This window comes from Pristis pectinata, chromosome 6 (genome assembly GCF_009764475.1).
Source record: "Pristis pectinata isolate sPriPec2 chromosome 6, sPriPec2.1.pri, whole genome shotgun sequence".
Lineage (NCBI taxonomy): Eukaryota > Metazoa > Chordata > Chondrichthyes > Rhinopristiformes > Pristidae > Pristis > Pristis pectinata.
This window is the reverse complement of record NC_067410.1, coordinates 54,671,449-54,688,974: the sequence shown is the minus strand read 5'-3', so window position 1 is coordinate 54,688,974 and position 17,526 is coordinate 54,671,449. Positions and strand designations below refer to the sequence as shown.

Below are 17,526 nucleotides of genomic sequence, written 5' to 3'. Positions count from 1 at the left end.
TCGGTGATAAAGGAAACTGAAGAGATATTGTGTAATTTGAATTAGTTACAGTCTCACTGGAAAGAGAAAGGTGACTAATTGATGATATGATTAGATGGTGAACCGGGACAAGCTTATACAGAACCCTTGAGGACACCGCCTGGATAAAACTAATCTACTGAAAGAATGACCCCAATGTTTACAGGGAGTCAGGGATAGAGCAAGGCCTTCCTTCAGTCAGAGGGAAGCAGGTTGCTTCTGTGTTACTGTAATTAGACAGAGGAACAGAACATTTTTCATTGAAGGCAGCAACTAAACTACGGTGTCTGGTACAGTAATGTATCAAACTCATTCCACATGGTTCCTGAAGGCTTCCTTACACTTACACACTACATTGCCTCCCCTTTGAAAAGGAAATGAATGACCAAACATGTACACATATGAAGTCACACAGCAGTCCACATGTTTACATCATTAAGTGGCAGTTTTAGCCTCTGAAGTCTCTGCAACTGCAAAGGTGTCTCTTGTCATCCCAGCTGAAGAAAGTCATCGTGCGCCTGGTGGAGGGACGAGCCAGCCCCTCTATGTGTGTTCTGGGGCCATGGGCAGCTGTAAGCTACAGTCCTACCTCACCACATCTTCAGTGTCCTGATCAAGCCCAGAGAAGGACACAGAGTCCCCAGCTACCACCTTGTTGTGGATGGCTCCCATGGACATTGTGTGATCACCTTCTCCAGAATGTCCAACCTCCACATTCACCCTCAGCTCCAGCCCAACTCTACATCTGCCTCGAAGGAACATATGTATGCCCCAGCAATCACGCCCACTATCGCTGGAAAATCATCCCCAACAACTTCCAATGGGGAAATGCTCCTCACTCCAATGCTCCTCATTGGACAGAGGTGACGGTTCACCCACTGTAACTTTCTGGTTCAGTGAGCAGTAATTAGCATGGACATCCAGCTGTGACTTCAGGTTGACTTGCCGATGCATTCCTGGGGCACCTGCACCAGACTGGCCCAAAAATCACCAAAAATCACTATGACCAGAGCAAAATGCTGCAAGCCAGGTACAGCAGGAATCAAGTAAACCCCAAATATTGGCCAGAGCATCCTTCTCAACCTGTGCACAGCTTTCTCACTGGGGGTGAGAGTGGGGGAAGCATGTACAATCATGCCATGACTCCATCCTATGGGTAATAATTGTTAGATTGTTAGATAAGCATATGGAGGAATTTAAGATAGAGGGATATGTGGGAGGAAGGGGTTAGAAAGTCTTAGGAGTGGTTTGAAGGTCAGCACAACATGGTGGGCCGAAGGGCCTGTATTGTGCTGTATTGTTCTATGGTTCTATGGTAATAACAGCACCCACCCACAGCCAGAGACAACAACTGACAGTCCGAATGGTTTCCATACATGATGGACCAGGACCAATTTTCCACTGGGATTTGATCACAGTTTACACCCATCTGCAGCTTCTCAGCTTGAAGCCAGTATCCTGCTCTGGGCATTAACTTTGGGCAGCACGGTGACACACTGGGTAGTGCTGCTGCCTCATGGCAACAGAGACACGGGTTCTCTTCTGACCTTCAGTGCTATCTGCATGGAGTTTGCATGTTTTCCCTGTGACTGTGGGTTTAATCCGGGTGTTCCGGTTTCCACCCACATCCCAAAGGAGTGCAGGTTGGTGGGTTAATTGGCCGCTGTAAATTGCCCCTAGTATGCAGCTGGGTGGTAGAATCTGGGAGGAGTTGATGAGAATGTGGGGAGAATAAAACGAGATTGCTGTAGAATTGGTACTCCAAGACCCTATGAACTTGTAAGGAATCTTAATGAAGTGCCCAGACTTTGTTGAAACTGAATCATCCCAAGCAAAGAGTGAAGTTCAGTAACATTAGTCGGCTCTCTCACATCCAACGCCTGTCATCTTCTCCCAGAACCACCTCTGCCTGTCCCTGTTCACTCAGAACCAGTAAGGAGAGTGCCACCACTGAGCCTTGGCTGATACTTTGTGAAGAACACCAGAGAGGTTAATGGCTGCAAGGAATATCTGACAGTAATATACACACTACTCTGAGATACATCTGCACATTGTAGCGGTTGCTACCGCGGAATAAAACAAGACTCTACTCGGAGGATTGCCAAACAGAACTGGTTTATTTTCCCGCCTTGCGCGGGCCCTTTAAGGGAGAATGTTCCCGCCCAAAACAACCGACAATGACGTAAGTCCTACGTCATCAGGACTTTCCCACGCGCGGGTTCTCCCCGTCGCTCGGAAAGACGAGGCCCGCCGCCACCTTGGGCCCCGTCGCTCCGACGCCGCGCGACCTGACTGCCGAGCCGGTTCGCCCGACTAGACGGTGAGTCGCCACAACATAAACATTAAGTTATAAATGCTATCAGTTCCAGTTAATGAGAATGCTAAACCTGACTTGATGATTCAAACTCTCCACAGGTAACAAAACCTTGGAAAGACAGCCTGAACCTTCCCCAGAATACAAAGACCAAAAAGGTTTGGAATATTTACTTGTCATACATTTCATGGACTTTTCTTACTTAAGTATGAAAACGACCTTCCTTATTACCAGCCCAGCCCAGCTAAATTATGCTAATGTTGCTTTCAGATCTAGTTAGAACCCATCCGTGGAACTGTGTCCAGTACTGGGTACCAGAGATTGGGGGCAGGTTCTGGAACTGCATTCAGTACTGGGCATCAGGGCTCAAGACAGGTGTACTGGAACAGTGTTCAGTACTGGACACCAGAACTCAGGACAGGTGTACTGGAACAGTGTTTGGTACAGGGTACCAGACCTCGAGACAGGTGTACTGGAACAGTGTTCAGTACAGGGTACCAGAGCTCAGGATAGGTGTACTGGAACAGTGTTCGGTACAGGGTACCAGAGCTTGGGACAGGTGTACTGGAAAAAGTGCAGCACGGATTTGCCAAAATTTTACCAAGGTTTAAAGGGTTAACTCAGAGGCCAGGTTGCATGAAATGTTTAAGAAGGTAAAAGGTTTTGACCAGGTGGAACAGTGACATAGGTGACTATCTGGGTGGGAGGGTCTGATACAAGTAGGCATCAACTTTTAATCAGAGCATAGGTATTGACACAAGGAAGTGTTCTGCATACAGTGGGTGGGGAAATCTGGTACTGTCGCTTCCCAAAAGCTGTGGAAAGCAGAGCCAGTTGAAAACTCCAAAACTGAGACTGATGGATTGTTGTTAGTTCACGGTTACAGAACCATGGAGGTGGGATATCGATCAGTCAGGATCTAATCGAATTATGGAACAGATTTGACATGTGGCTGCTAGAATCACTGATTGTAAATTCATGCAATCCTGCAAGTTAACAGCACAAACAGAGGGCATTCAGCTCACTGAATCTGTGCCATCCAGACAATAAGTAACGAGTCTACTTCCCCTGGCCCTCTAGGTAACATTCTGTAGAGGGAATCCAGGTCCTTCTTAAACCTGACTGTGTCAGTATCTCCCTCTGTCAGATATTGGGAACTAGTCCTTAATGAAAACTAACACCATGGGGATCTTACTCAATGAAGTAGAGGCCTACAGTACCAGCGCTGCACTTCTCTCTGACACTTTCTCCACAGAGATCGACACTATCCAGAATTTTCCACCCAGATATTGTTGCCACAACACAGACAGCAGCCAGCCATCTGATAACAAACCAAAGTGGTTCAGTCAGCCACTACCACAATCACCACATGTAACAATTCTCTTTAATAATGAAAACAGAGAACAAACATCCACACTAACTGTTTATCTTTAGCTCAATGCTTCCAGATGCTTGGACCATCAGACTATTTCTCCTGATCTGGTCTGAACTTTTGCAGTTCCCCTGGGACCGGACACTGAGCTGTGGTGTTCACACTCTGCAGGGTTAGTGGTGCGCTGTCCAGTACCTCCAGGAGATTTTATCACCTGAAGTGCTGCTTGTTCTTGGGATGTCCTCTTCCCTTGGACCTCACGTGCTCAGGATATGGTGTGTGTCAGGCCATGTATTGGTATTGGTTTATTACTGTCACCTGTACCGAGGTACAGTAAAAAACTTGTCTTGTATACCGATCATACAGGTCAATTCATTACACAGTGCAGTTACATTGAGTTAGTACAGAGTGCGTTGAGGTAGTACAGATAAAAACAATAACAGAACAGAGTGAAGTGTCACAGCTACAGGGAAGTGCAGTGCAATAAGGTGCAAGGTCACAACAAGGTAGATTGTGAGGTCAGAGTCAATCTCATTGTATAAGGAAACCGTTCAAAAGTCTTATCACAGTGGGATAGAAGCTGTCCTTGAGCCTGGTGGTATGTGCCCTCAGGCGCCTGACGTCCAGCCTGATGGGGGCTTCATCCTGACCGTGTCTCAGACTCTGAGTGGTGACGGATCTTTGGCAGCTCTGCTGTAATGGTGTGTCCACCTCCAGTTCTCTTCCTAATTTGCACAGCTGATTTCCCTCATCTGGAAACAATATCTGCTGTCACTAAGCAGAGAGGAAATGTTTGCCTGTGTTGAGGCATCTTCAATATCAGTCATGTCTACCTTCATCAGTCCCACCTGCTGTACTGTAACACTTCCAAGTGATAGGTTTGATGTCCTTCTGGATCACCACGATGAACTCCAAGTCATAGCTCTCTAGATTCCTTAGGTTCACCACCATCACTAAGCAGCCTTCAATGAGTCTCACACTGCTAGTATTAAATGCACTGCCTTGAACTAGATGGCTTGCTTCAGGAGCACATAACAGCTTGATCCCAAGCCAAGTTGAAATGTCACAGGTTACACTTACCCTTGTCCCTAGACCTTGGTGTTGCTACACCTACTGGGTGCTCAATTCTCTGAGTTGCCTTCATTTGGCAACAGCCTCATCATGTTCAACTGTTACTCTGAATCTAATCTTGTCGCTATCTCTGCATCGCTTCTCTGCTCCGCATGGTATGTACTCTTTCCCATGCATGGATCTTTCTTTCTCAGCCACTCGTGCTACCATCCACAGCACTTGCAACATCTAAGCCACCTTGGTTATATTGGATGACTTGATGGAAATGTATTATTCTGAAGTGTTCACCCTGTTTCTGAGTCTGAATGATCTTCATTCCCGATTTCCAGCTGTTTTTCTCCTTTGCGGTCAGCCTATGGATCTCTGCCTGAGGCGGCAGTTTCCTTTGACACCTGAGGTATGTGTTGGTTCTCAGGTTTCACCAAGGGTGTGCACCTTCACCTTCAGTGTGTTCCACTGATTACCCACTCCCTCTGCCTCCTGGCTTTAAGAATGTGCTGGCACCCCACACTCAGGAGCAGTGGCCCGGAGCACTGCCTAGAGCTCTCCTGCCTAACTTTTAGCTGCCCCATGGGGCCCACAATGAAGGGATTTACTGAGCCTGCAGTCCAGAGCTCCAGCTCCGGGGTTTGGTTTCCACTGTTTATTGTTGAACCATTTTCTTTGAAACTTAGAATTTTCACAGATGGTCCATGGAAAGAATGTACCATATAAGAGCCCAAAAAATAGGGTTATTTTCCCTTTCTTCACACCAATATTTTCTTTACCCCAGTTCTTGCTGATCCTTGTCAGCACTTGTAATATATGTGGACCTTGGATACAGTTGCAAGTTCAACCTTAGAAGAACAATGACAGGATAAAGGAGTGTGAAACAAGGGTGTTTGCTTGATTCTAACATAAGCCATTGCAGAAATCAAACTGGTGAATCTTTGTAATTTCAGTAAGAAATCTTTATGTTTCCACTCAAGCCTCCTGTAACAAACCATCTGCCTTCTTAATTATTTGCTGGACTTCCATGTTAACTTTCGCTGGTTTGTGTATAGGGGTATTTTGGTCCCTCTGAGCATCAACACCTTTCAGATTATCTGCTTTTCTATTTTTCTCAACAATTTGGATGTCCTCACATATTTACATTATATTCTTCTACCATTTCCTTATCCGTTAACTTCATAGTTTCAAGAGGTTGGACCAACTTGGGTTGTTTCCCTGGAACAGCAGTGACTGAAGGAAGACCTGATAGAAGTTTATAAAATTATGAGAGACATAGATAGGGTAGATAGTTGGAATCTTTTTCCCAGGGTGGAAATTTCAAATACTAGAAGGCATAGGTTTAAGGGGAAAGGAGGTAAGTTTAAAGGGGATGTGCAGGGCAAGCATTTTGTACAGAGTGGTGAGTGCCTGGAATGGGCTGCCAGTGGTGGAGGTGGAGGCATATGCAATAGTGGCATTTAAGACAGGCACATGAACATGCAGGGAATGGAGGGATGTGGGTCGTGTGCAGGCAGATAAGTTTAGTTGAATTTGGCATCATGGGCAGAACAGACATCATGGGCCGTAGGGCCTGTTCCTGAGGTGCCTGTTGTTCTATGTTCTATATCTCCTGAAATATCCCTGCATCCTCTTCACCACCCACATTGTCTCCCGGCTTTGTATCATCAGTAAACTTGAATTTATTGTACTTGATCATCTCGCCCAAATCTGTGCTATAGATTGTGATCAGCTGGGGCCCAAACACCAATTCCCACTGCACCCCATTAGCCATAGCCTCCCAACTGGACTCATTTACGTATTATAGAGCATAGTACAGTACAGCACAGTATGGGGCCTTCGGCCCACAATGTTGTGCTGACCTATATAAACCTACTCCACGATCAATCCAACCCTTCCCTCCTACACAGCCCATAAACTTCCATTTTTCTTACTTGGGGACTTGTTGTATGAGTTATATATAAATTCACCATGATGGAAGAAACACAGGTGGTCTTTGCACCTGGCCTCACGTCATCTCATGACCAGCTTGTACCAAGTTATGTTTACAACAGAAATAGCCTTCTATTAAAAAGAAGTAAACCTGCTGCTCAGCAGAGAGCTGAGCTCCATAATCACACTTGCTGTGTGAAAATGATGGTGCTCTCCAGATCAGAGAACTTCTCTAGAGCAGAATTACAAGTGGTTCATTGGCTAATGAGAAACAAAGCATATCGAACAAACATTAATGAAGTACATTCTAAGACTGGAGACAGAAGAGACTGCAGATGCTGGAATCTGAAGCAAAAAACCAGAAACGTCAACAATTCCTCTCTCCCCCCCCCCCCCCACAGATGCTGCTTGACTGCTGAGTTCCTCCAGCAGATTGCTCATTGCATTCTAAGATTTTTGGAAACATGTATCAAGGAGCAATGCATTGGTAGCTTACATTCTTGCTTTCTTAAACATTATGACACAGAAAGAGGCCATTCAGCCCATTGGGTCCATGCTGGCTCCCAACAGAGCAATCCCATCAGTCCTATCCCCCTGCTTCTTATTTTCTCTACCCCTGCAACTTATTTTCCCTCACATGTCCATCCCCTTTGAGTTTTCTGACACCCACCTACACTGGGATAATTTACAGTATATAATTAATCTATTGGCACATCTCTGGAAGGCGTGAGGAAACCGGTGTTCCTGGGGTAGACCCAGGCATCCAAGGAAAGAACATGCAATTTCCACATGGACAGCACTCGAGGTCAGGATGAAACTAGGGTTGTTGGAGTTTCCAAGTGATATCAGAATGCATTATTACAGGGATTAAAAAGTGTTTGTGCTTATTGGTGTAAAAGCTTAGAAGGTGTCAACTTTGACTCACGGGGGGCTTGGGCGGGGTAATCTCACCCCCCTGAGTCAGAAGTTTATGAATTCAAGCTCCAATCTAGAGACATAAGCACTTACAGGCTGAAAATATACAACCATTGGGGAATGATGCACTGTCAATGATCACCTTCCAGGAGAGATGTGAAATCAAAACCCTGTTCACCTTCTCAGGTGGAAGTAAAAGATCCATCAAAGTGCAAGGCAGTCACTCTCCCCTCCTGGTCAACACTTACTGGAGGAAGGGATGATTTCACTGGGAGGCTGCTTGCTGTGTTTCCCGCATTACTGAGAAATTATGCTGAGCATAAAACAGGAGCTTGGCACCAACAGTTGGAATCCAAGCCCACATGAGGCTCCTCCCAAAATCTGTCAACACATCCTTCCATTCTTTCCTTCCCAGGGTGCTAGGGTGTGAAAGGAGCAATATAAAGGTTTTACACCCTGGAATATTTCTTTCTTTAGTCATGAGTTTAAGGATGTAAAGCTTCTCCCACTTTTTATGTTCAGTATCGACAGTCTCTAAAAGGTAATGATACTCAGTGGATGTCCAAGGGAAGATCTCTCTGTTCAGTCATAAGGCTCCAAAATTTCACCCTGCATTGCCTTTTGTGAATGACATTAAAATTTCCCACTGAGTATCAGGGAGTTTTGAACAATCTGCCCCTGCTGACTGGGAATTGGGCTGGACTTCCAGATCTTTTTTGATCCTCCTTATGGACTTGATGCTTCATAACTCCCATTCCAGTTTCAGAGATTCCAAGGAGACTTTTAGTCCATTAACTACTCAGTTTAAGAATTATTACCTGAAATTACTTCATTGACAAACTAGAATATTTACTTTAGTTCCAAGGAACCATTGTTGCATCGATCATACTCACAATTCTTCCCAGGCCAGGTCAGGCACTGGACTGATGTAGCACCTACCTGTACAGGTAATCTCTCCTACTGTTATTCTCTGAGTTGGGCTGGACTCATTCAGGTTGGGAAGCCAGTTAAGTTTCACAGAGCCACCTACTCACAACACATTTAAAAAGTTTAGCAAAACCTAATAAATGCCAACACAGCAAGCAACATGACATAAGAGGTTATATGAAATTTTGAAGATATGGTACAAAATATCACAAACAGTCACACTTTAGTAGAACCTGAATATTTAGCACCTCACACTGCTTTACCCCTTAACCACCCCTCCTGGTTTTCCTCTCTTCCCCTACGGCTGGTTAACTCCGCAGTTTTCTTGCAGGCGACCCCTTGACAATAAACATTCCTATTCTCTAATTCTAGATGATTTTAGACAAGACTCACCACAGCAACTACTCAGGATGTTTTGTCTGTGACTCCTTGCAGGTTGACCCTCATTTCTCTGAGCCCTCTTTACATATAATCCAAATATCACACCAATGACAATTTAATTGATAAAGCCATCCCTTTTAATTGTACCATCTCCATCCTCTTGTCCAACATTACAATGTTTGATGTCCAACTATTAGCACAAACAGAATGCTTCGATGGAGGAAAGTTTGAATTTATCAGCGGTTTTAAACTTAAGGATATTTGCCTTGATGTTAACACTTGCCAACACAGTTGGTATTGGTATAGGTTTATTATTGTCACTTATACCGAGGTACAGTGAAAAACTTGTCTTGCAAACCGATTGTACTAGTCAATTCATTACACAGTGCAGTTACATTGAGTTAGTACAGAGTGCATTGATGTAGTACAGGTAAAAACAATAACAGTATAGAGTAAAGTGTCACAGCTACAGAGAAAGTGCAGTGCAATAAGGTGCAAGATCACAACAAGGTGAGTTGAGGACAGAGCCAGACACACTGCAGCCATCTTGTTACTTAAGCAATGACTTGTTATTTTGGTGACAGGGGCCCGAGAGAATAGCTTGTGTTAGCATAAACAGCTACTTTAGGACTTGTTTCAGCTTACAGACTGTAAAGTTCAGCACTGACACTGGGTACCCCACAACACTTTAAGATAGGAACTTCAGTCAATTTCTTGATCAACTTTTGGTTCTTGCTGAAGGAATCTGACTGCACCTGAAAGATAAAGAATTGACACTTGCACTTACATAGTGCCTTACTTCAATTATCTTTCAAATATCATTACTGTTACTAAGGAGATTCAGCTGTCAGTTTGTGCACAGTCTGATCCCATAAAAAGGAAAGAAAATGAAGGACTAATACTGATTAAAGAATCACAGGAAGAATTCCATTCCTCTTTTTTGACATCCACAGTGTGATCTTTTATGTCCTCTAAGAGACCAGGTAAGGCTTCTGTTTAGTTTAACATCTAAAACATGCAGCACTCCCTCAGTGGTGGGCCAACATTATTGTACATCAATGATTTGGATTATGGAGTAAATGGTTTTGTGGCTAAATTTGCAGACGACACCAAGATAGGTGGAGGAGTAGGGAGTATTGAAGAAACAGGAAGGTTGTAGAGAGACTTAGATAGTTTAGGAGTATGGGCAAAGAAATGGCAGCTGAGATTCAATGTTGAGAAATGTGCGGTTGTACACTTTGAAAGAAGAAATAAATGGGCAGATTATTATCTAGATGGGGAGAAAATTCAAAGTACAGAAGTGCAAAGGGACTTGGGGATCCTCATGCAGGATACCCTAAAGTTTAACCACCAGGTCGGATCGGCAGTAAAAAAAAAGCGAATGCTATGTTGGCATTCATTTCGAGAGGTATAACATAAAAGTAAGGAAGAGTTGATGAGGCTCTATGAAGCACTGGTGAGGCCTCATTTGGAATACTGTGTATTTTTGGGTCCCTTATATTAGGAAGAATGTAGTGATGTTGAAGAGGGTTCAGAAAAGATTTACGAGGATGATTCCCGGTATGAAAGGGCTTACATACGATGAGCATTTGTCGGCTCTTGGACTGTACTCACTGGAGTACAGAAGAATGAGAGGGGACCTCATAGAAACATTTCAAATGTTGAAAGGACTGGACAGAGTAGATGTGGTTAAGCTGTTTTCCTTGGTGGGTGAGTCCAGGACTAAAGGGCACAGTCTTAGAATTAGAGGTACCTGTTTAAAACAGAAATGAGGAGAAATTTCTTTAGCCAGAGGCTAGTGAATTTATGGAATTCTTTGCCACATACAGCTGTGGAGGCCCGATCATTGGGGGCATTTAAGGAGGAGATTGATAGGTATCTAATTAGTCAAGGTATCAAGGGATATGGGGATAAGGCCAGAAATTGGGGCTAGATAGGAATAGTTTTAGTTTAGCTCATGGAGCAGACTTGATGGGCCAAATGGCCTACTTCTGCTCCTTTGTCTTGTGAACATTAGGCAATCACTTGACAGTGGTGTTTGAACACACAACTTTTGACACAAAGGTGAGCTTGGTACCAGCAATGACACAAGCCAGTGGGATCAGCTTTCCATCATCTGTTGGACTAAGGTAAAAGTCTTCAGGAACATCAGCCCATTTGTTCAGGCGTAGGAGCATCAAGTGGAGTGTGGTTCTACAAGTACCGCCAACTTCACTCAAACGGATGGCTGCAAGGGAAATGAAACCTTGCACGGCACTGCAGTGAGGAATGCTCTTCTGAGGTTGCATATTGTTAAAGGAAGATTTCCCAGATGTTGGTCTGAGAGGTAGCCACACACCCATAGGTCACTCACTGGAGAATGGACAGTCAAGAAGGATGATGGATGTGACTACCAATGAGGCCACCATGATCTTATTGAATGGCAGAGCAGGTTTGAGGGGATAAGTGGCATTTGCCTGTTCATTTGAGGAAGGCACAAAAATTGAGAAGGAAAGGTTGGAGGAGCCTCAGCCCTTGAACGTCCAATAGGTATGAAATCCTGGATGAGAGCGGAGAGTACAGGGAGGACAAACAGACTGACCACATGACCATGGTACAGGGAACCATGCTGGTTGAGGGAGTGGAAGGAAATGTAGCCGTGATAAAGGAGAGCATAGAGAGGGGTGAGACACTGTGTGGTGCAACCATGACTGTGAGTCATGGTCCATGTCAGCCCAGTGCAAGAGTTAAGAGCATTAATTCAGAGCATCAGTGGAACCTGGAGTGGGAGAGGAATGACTCAATGGCTGTGGTCCATGTAGAACCAATGACATGGATCTGACTCTGAAGGACATTGTGCCAAAGGAATGTGTGAGCTTTTGGTGTCCAGGTAGGAAAGCAGAACCACGAGCTGATGATCTCTGCAATAACTCCTCACCTAGAGGTTAGACAAACTCGGGTTGTTTTCTCTGGAGCGTCGGAGGCTGAGGGGAGACCTGATAGAAGTTTATAAAATTATGAGGCATAGAGTAGACAGAATCTTTTTCCCAAGGTGGAAATGTCAAATATTTGAGGGCATGCATTTAAGATGAGAAAGGGAAAGTTTAAAGGGGATGTGTGGGGCAAGTTTTTCCACAGAGAGCGGTAGGTGCCTGGAATGGGCTGCCAGGCATAGAAGTGTGATTTGAGATTGGTATTTAAGTGGCTGTTAGACAGGCACATGAATGTGCAGGGAATGGAGGGATATGGATCATGTACAGGCAGAAGCAACTTAATTTAATTTGGCATAGTGTGCAGCGCAGACATTGTGGGCCAAAGGGCCTGTTCCTGTGCTCTACTATTTTATGTTCTATGCTCTAGATGCAAATTGTCAAAGGGTCATAAGGTCATAAAATTGAATGTAAAGGAGCTTTGGTGTGGGAGAAGGGGGTTTGAGCTCATGGCACACTGGCATCAGTGATGGGGAAAGAAGAAGCTGTTCCATGAGGAGAGGCTTCATTTGAATTGGGCTAGGACAAGTGTCCTTGTGAATAGAGTAATGGACTAAAGAAACAGCTTAGTAGGTGTGGATCAGGGTGGGGATCATGGTGGGGGGGGGGAGGGGCGGGTGAAGGGAATGGGAGTAAAGATGGGATAAAGGCAGAAGAAGGGTCTTAGCTCAGAAAGCCAAGAAATGCAATTAAAACCCAAAACAGGAAATGCTGGAAATACTCAGCAGGTCAGGCTGCATCGGTGGAAAGAGAAACAGAGTTAATATTTCAGGTCAGAGACCTTTCGTCAGAATTGGCAAGGAGACACAAGAAGCTAGTTAAGCTGCAGGGAGGGGGTGTCGCTAATAAGGTAAAACCAGGGTTTTACACAATGGAATCAGTTTGGATTGAGCTAAAATACAGGAAGGAGCACAAAATGTTGATGGAAGTTTTCTACAGATGGTGGGGGTGATGCAAGGCATAGTATGGATCAGGATATTCGAGGTGCATGTAACAAGGGTAGTACAATAAACCAGGAAGATTTTAGTCCACATATAGACTGAGCAAGCCAAGGTAGTGAGGGATGAATTTGTGGACCATATAAGAGATGGTTTTCTGGACCCAAGACACAAGAGACTGCAGATGCTGGAATCCAGAGCAGAAAACAAACTACTGGAAGAACTCAGACGGTCGAGCAGCATCTGCGGAGGCAAAGGAATGGTCAACGTTTCAGGTCAAGACCCTACATCAGGACTGAGAGTTTAGAGGGTGATAGTCAGTATAAAGCAGTGAGAGGGAGGGGTGAGGCTGGGGCTCCACTGCCAGGGTGAGGCCAAATGCAAACTGGAGGGACAACACCCCATATTCCGCCTGGGTCATCTACAACCTGACAGCATGAACATTGACTTCTCCAATTTCAGGTACCCTGCTCCCCCTCTGTCCCTTTTCTCTCTCCTTCTGACCCACCTGGGCCCTCCTACACACAACCCCACCCCAGCCCCCTATCACCCAGTTTCTTTCCCCTCTCCCGCCTACTCCATCTGCCCATCACCCACACAATACTCCCACTGGGTCCCCTATCCCCTCCCCTCCCCTACTGTTCCCTTCTGCTGCTGTATTGCCCAGTGAGCTCGTCCCATCTGCCCGCATTTGGCCTATAGCCCCCTAAACCTCTTCTATCCACATACTTATCAAGGTGGCTTTTAAATGTTGCTAATGTGCCCACCTCAACCACTATTTCTGGCAGCTCATTCCAAATACACACCACCTTTTGCATGAAGAAGCTGCCCCTGATGTCCTTTTTAAATCTCTCGCCTCTGATCTTAAAACTATGCCCTCTTATTTTTAGTACCGCCTCCCCTGGGGAGAAAAGACTATAGGTCTCAAGTGAATGAGGAACTGAAAGAAATTATCATCAGTAAAAAATTATTATCAGATAAATTAATGGGGCTGAGAGAAGACACGTCCCTAGGACCTAATAACCTCCATCCTGGGAATTAGAAGGGTGGATGTCATCTTCCATATTCCATAGATTCTAGAACAGTTTCCACAGAATGAAAGGCAGAAAGTGCAACTGCATTATTTACAAAATGAGGGAGGGAGAAAACAAGGAGCCATGGAGCAGTTCGATCAAAAGGGAGCTATGACCAATTAGCCTGACTTTAGTCAAAGGAAAACTGCTGGAACTTATTGTTAAAAAAGTGGTAACAGGGCACTTGGAAAATATTAATAGGATTGAGAAGATCCAGTCTGAATTTATGAAAGGAATGCCATGTTTGACACATTTTGAGATTGTAGTTAACAACATAAATAACTTGAACATGAAGGAACCACTGGTGTATGTAGACTTTCAGAAGGCCTTCAATCTGCACAAAAAATTACTAAATAAAATTTAGGGTAAAATACCAGCGTAGATTGAGAATTGGTTAACAATAAAACAGAGAGCAAGAATAAAGGGGTCATTTTCAGGTTGGGAGGGAATAACATGGGCTGTTGCAGTGATCAGCAATGTGGCATCAGCTGTTCACAATCTATACCCAGAGGATGAAGGATCTGGACGAGGGAAGCAGCTGTAAGTTTGCTGATGATACTGAGCTGATTGACAGTGTGGACTGTGTGGAGGATTTAGGGGGTTGTAGAAAGTTTGTGAATGGTGAGGACACAGTAAGTGGAATATACCATGGAAAAATGTGAGGTGGAAAGTAGAGAGAAACAAAGTATGTTTAAATGGTGAGAGATCGAAAGATGCTGATATTCAAAAGGACCTGGGTATCCTTGTACACAGATCACTGAACCTGCAAGTATGTTAGCAATTAGGAAGGCAAGTGGTGTGTCAGCCTTTATTGCAAGACTATTTGATTTCAAGAGCAGAGATGTCTTTCTGCAAGTCCTGATGACTCCTAATGAAGGGTCTGAACCCAAAACATCAACTGTACATCTCCCTCTATGGATACTGCCTGACCCACTGAGTTCCTCCAGGTCCTTTGTGTGTTGCTCTTTCTGCAAATATGTCTGGCCCTGACAAGACCCCACCTGTATAGCTCTGCTCTCCCCACCTGAGGGACGATATATTTGTACTACAGGAGTGCAGTGAAGGTTCACCAGATTGATTCCTGGGATGGCTGGTTTGTCCCTTGAGAAGAGGTTAAGTAGACTGGGCCTGTATTTCCTTGAATAAGAGGTTATGTCAATGAAGCATACAAAATCCTTACTGGGCTTGAGAGGGTAGTTGCAGGAATGATGTTTTCTCTATTTGGGGTGTTCAGAACCAAGGGTTGCCATCTCAAAATAAGAATTGGGCCATCAGGACAGAGATGAGAATGAATCTAGAATTCTCTGCCCAAGGGAGCTGTGAACGGTTAGTCGCTGAATATATTCAAGACAGGCTTCGGTAGATGTTTGGATTTCAGGAGAAGCAAGGGATTTGACATTAGAGAAGGAAAATGGCGCTGAGCTAAATGGTCAGCTGTGATCTGATTGAATTACAGAGCAGGCACGAGGGGCTGAGTGGCCTCCTGCTGCTTCTCTTTCCTTCATTCTCATGTTCTCTGCTTTCAGTCTGGTCTGGGAGTGCCTGATGTTGATACTGAGGTGACCAAGACAAGAAAGACACTCCAGTGAAAACACAACTAAGTCACGCTATAAAATAACTCCCACCTTAAGTGCTGAATACTGGGGTGGGAGTAGGCTGAAAGCCATCAGAATTAGACTGTGGCCTGCCCTCAGCCTCCCCTAATTTTACTCACAGTTTTTGTGCTTGGCAAATAATCATTGTCTGAGTGGTCGATGTGATCATCTCAGTATGCTGCAGGGGTGTTACTTAAATAGACTCCCCGATGATTTCTCCAAGAATTCTCCAAATAATCTGCAGACACCCCAGAACATGAGACATCTTTCTGGGGTTACTATCCCCTGCCATGGTTTTGTGAACAAATAAAAAAGTCCTCCCCTAAGACTGCTCATACAGTGAACGCCACACATCTAATGTTCACACTTCACAGCGGAGAGGAATAATGTAGAAAGGTCACTGTAATGACTGGAATTGAGAGGCACAGTGGCACAGCTGGTAGAGCCACTGCCTCAGCTCCAGAGACCCAGGTTCAACCCAGTCTTCCGGTTCTGTCTGTGTGGAGTTTGCACATTCCCTCTGTGACTGCATGATGATATATTTATTGGCTGCTGTAAATTGCCCCTAGTGTGCATTCAGGGGTGGAATCAGGGGTGGGGAGAGGGGAGTTGATGGGAATGTGGGAGAAGAAAATAGAATTTAGTGCAAGATTAGAAGATTAGTGCAATGAAGTGGTTGATGGTTGCCACAGACTCAGTGGGCCAAAGGGCCTGTTTCCATGCAGTATGAACTCTAAGTTGGCAAATCTGCCAAGGGTATTTTTATATAAAATAGTTTAAAAAGTGTTCTCTTACACTGTGCTGCTGCACGCAATGTCACAAAGGTACCCTGCAACTGAAAAACATTATCTTGATATTGCAGATTTTACCTATGGCCAAAAATATAAACTAAAAGAAATTAAAGGTGGGTATTGTGGAGGTAGGGCTGTTCTCTTCTTCATTTGTGCCACTTGAGCTCCCTGTTATGGCAATGAGGACCTTTAACTTGCTCGGAGAAGCAAATATCAAATGAAAATTTTTTTAAAAGCTGCAGATGCTGGAAACCTGAAACAAAAGCAGCAAATACACTCAGCAGGTCAGGAGGCATCTGTGGGGAAAGAAACAGTTAATGTTTTTGGTCTGGTTCTGAAGGGTCTTGACCTGAAACATTAACCATCTCTCTCTCCACAGAGGCTGCCTGACCTGCTGAGTGTTTCCAGAATTTTCTGTTTTTGTTTCAAGCAACTCTCTCATTTGCTGCAAAATGATTCGAAGAACACTAAACTACGTGCTGGGGCAAGAACACTGTATCTGGGGTCATAGAACCATAGAACACCACAGCACAGAAAACAGGCCATTCGGCCCTTCTAGTCTGTGCCAAAACTTTATTCCGCTAGTCCCATTTACCTGCACCCAGTCCATAACCCTCCCGACCTCTCCCATCCATGTATCTATCCAATTTATTCTTAAAACTTAAGAGTGACACTGCATTTACCACATCGGATGGCAGCCCATTCCAGACTCCCACCACTCTCTGAGTGAAGAAGTTCCTCCTAATGTTCCACCTAAACCTTTCCCCCTTCACCTTAAAGCCATGTCCTTTCGTACTTATCTCTCCTAATCTAGATGGAAAGAGCCTACTCGCATTTACTGTCTATGTCCCTCATAATTTTGTAAACCTCTATCAAATCTCCCCTCATTCTTCTACGCTCCAAGGAATAAAGCCCTAACCTGTTCAATCTTTTCCTGTAATTCAACTCCTGAAGACCCAGTAACATTCTAGTAAATCTTCTCTGCACTCTTTCAATCTTACTGCTATCCTTCCCATAGTTAGGTGACCAGAACTGCACACAATACTCTAAATTTGGCCTCACCAATGTCTTATACAATCTCACCATAACATCCCAACTCCTATACTCAATACTTTGATTTATGAATGTCAGGATGCCAAAAGCCTTCTTTACAACCCTGTCTACCTGTGACACCACTTTCAGGGAATTATGTATCTGAACTCCCAGATCCCTTTGTTCCTCCGCAATCCTCAGTGCCCTACC

The 17,526-nt window shown here is 44.6% G+C and overlaps 1 protein-coding gene across 1 annotated transcript in view; it reads left to right on the top strand.

Moving 5' to 3' along the window:
• Positions 1–14,374: 14,374 nt before the first annotated feature.
• The window catches only part of ky (kyphoscoliosis peptidase), a 48,048-nt gene continuing 44,896 nt past the window's right edge, over positions 14,375–17,526 (top strand). Inside the window, exon 1 of the mRNA XM_052017695.1 lies at positions 14,375–14,519. Within this exon, the coding sequence (XP_051873655.1) occupies positions 14,375–14,519 (145 nt within the window). The remainder of the gene's footprint in view (positions 14,520–17,526) is intronic.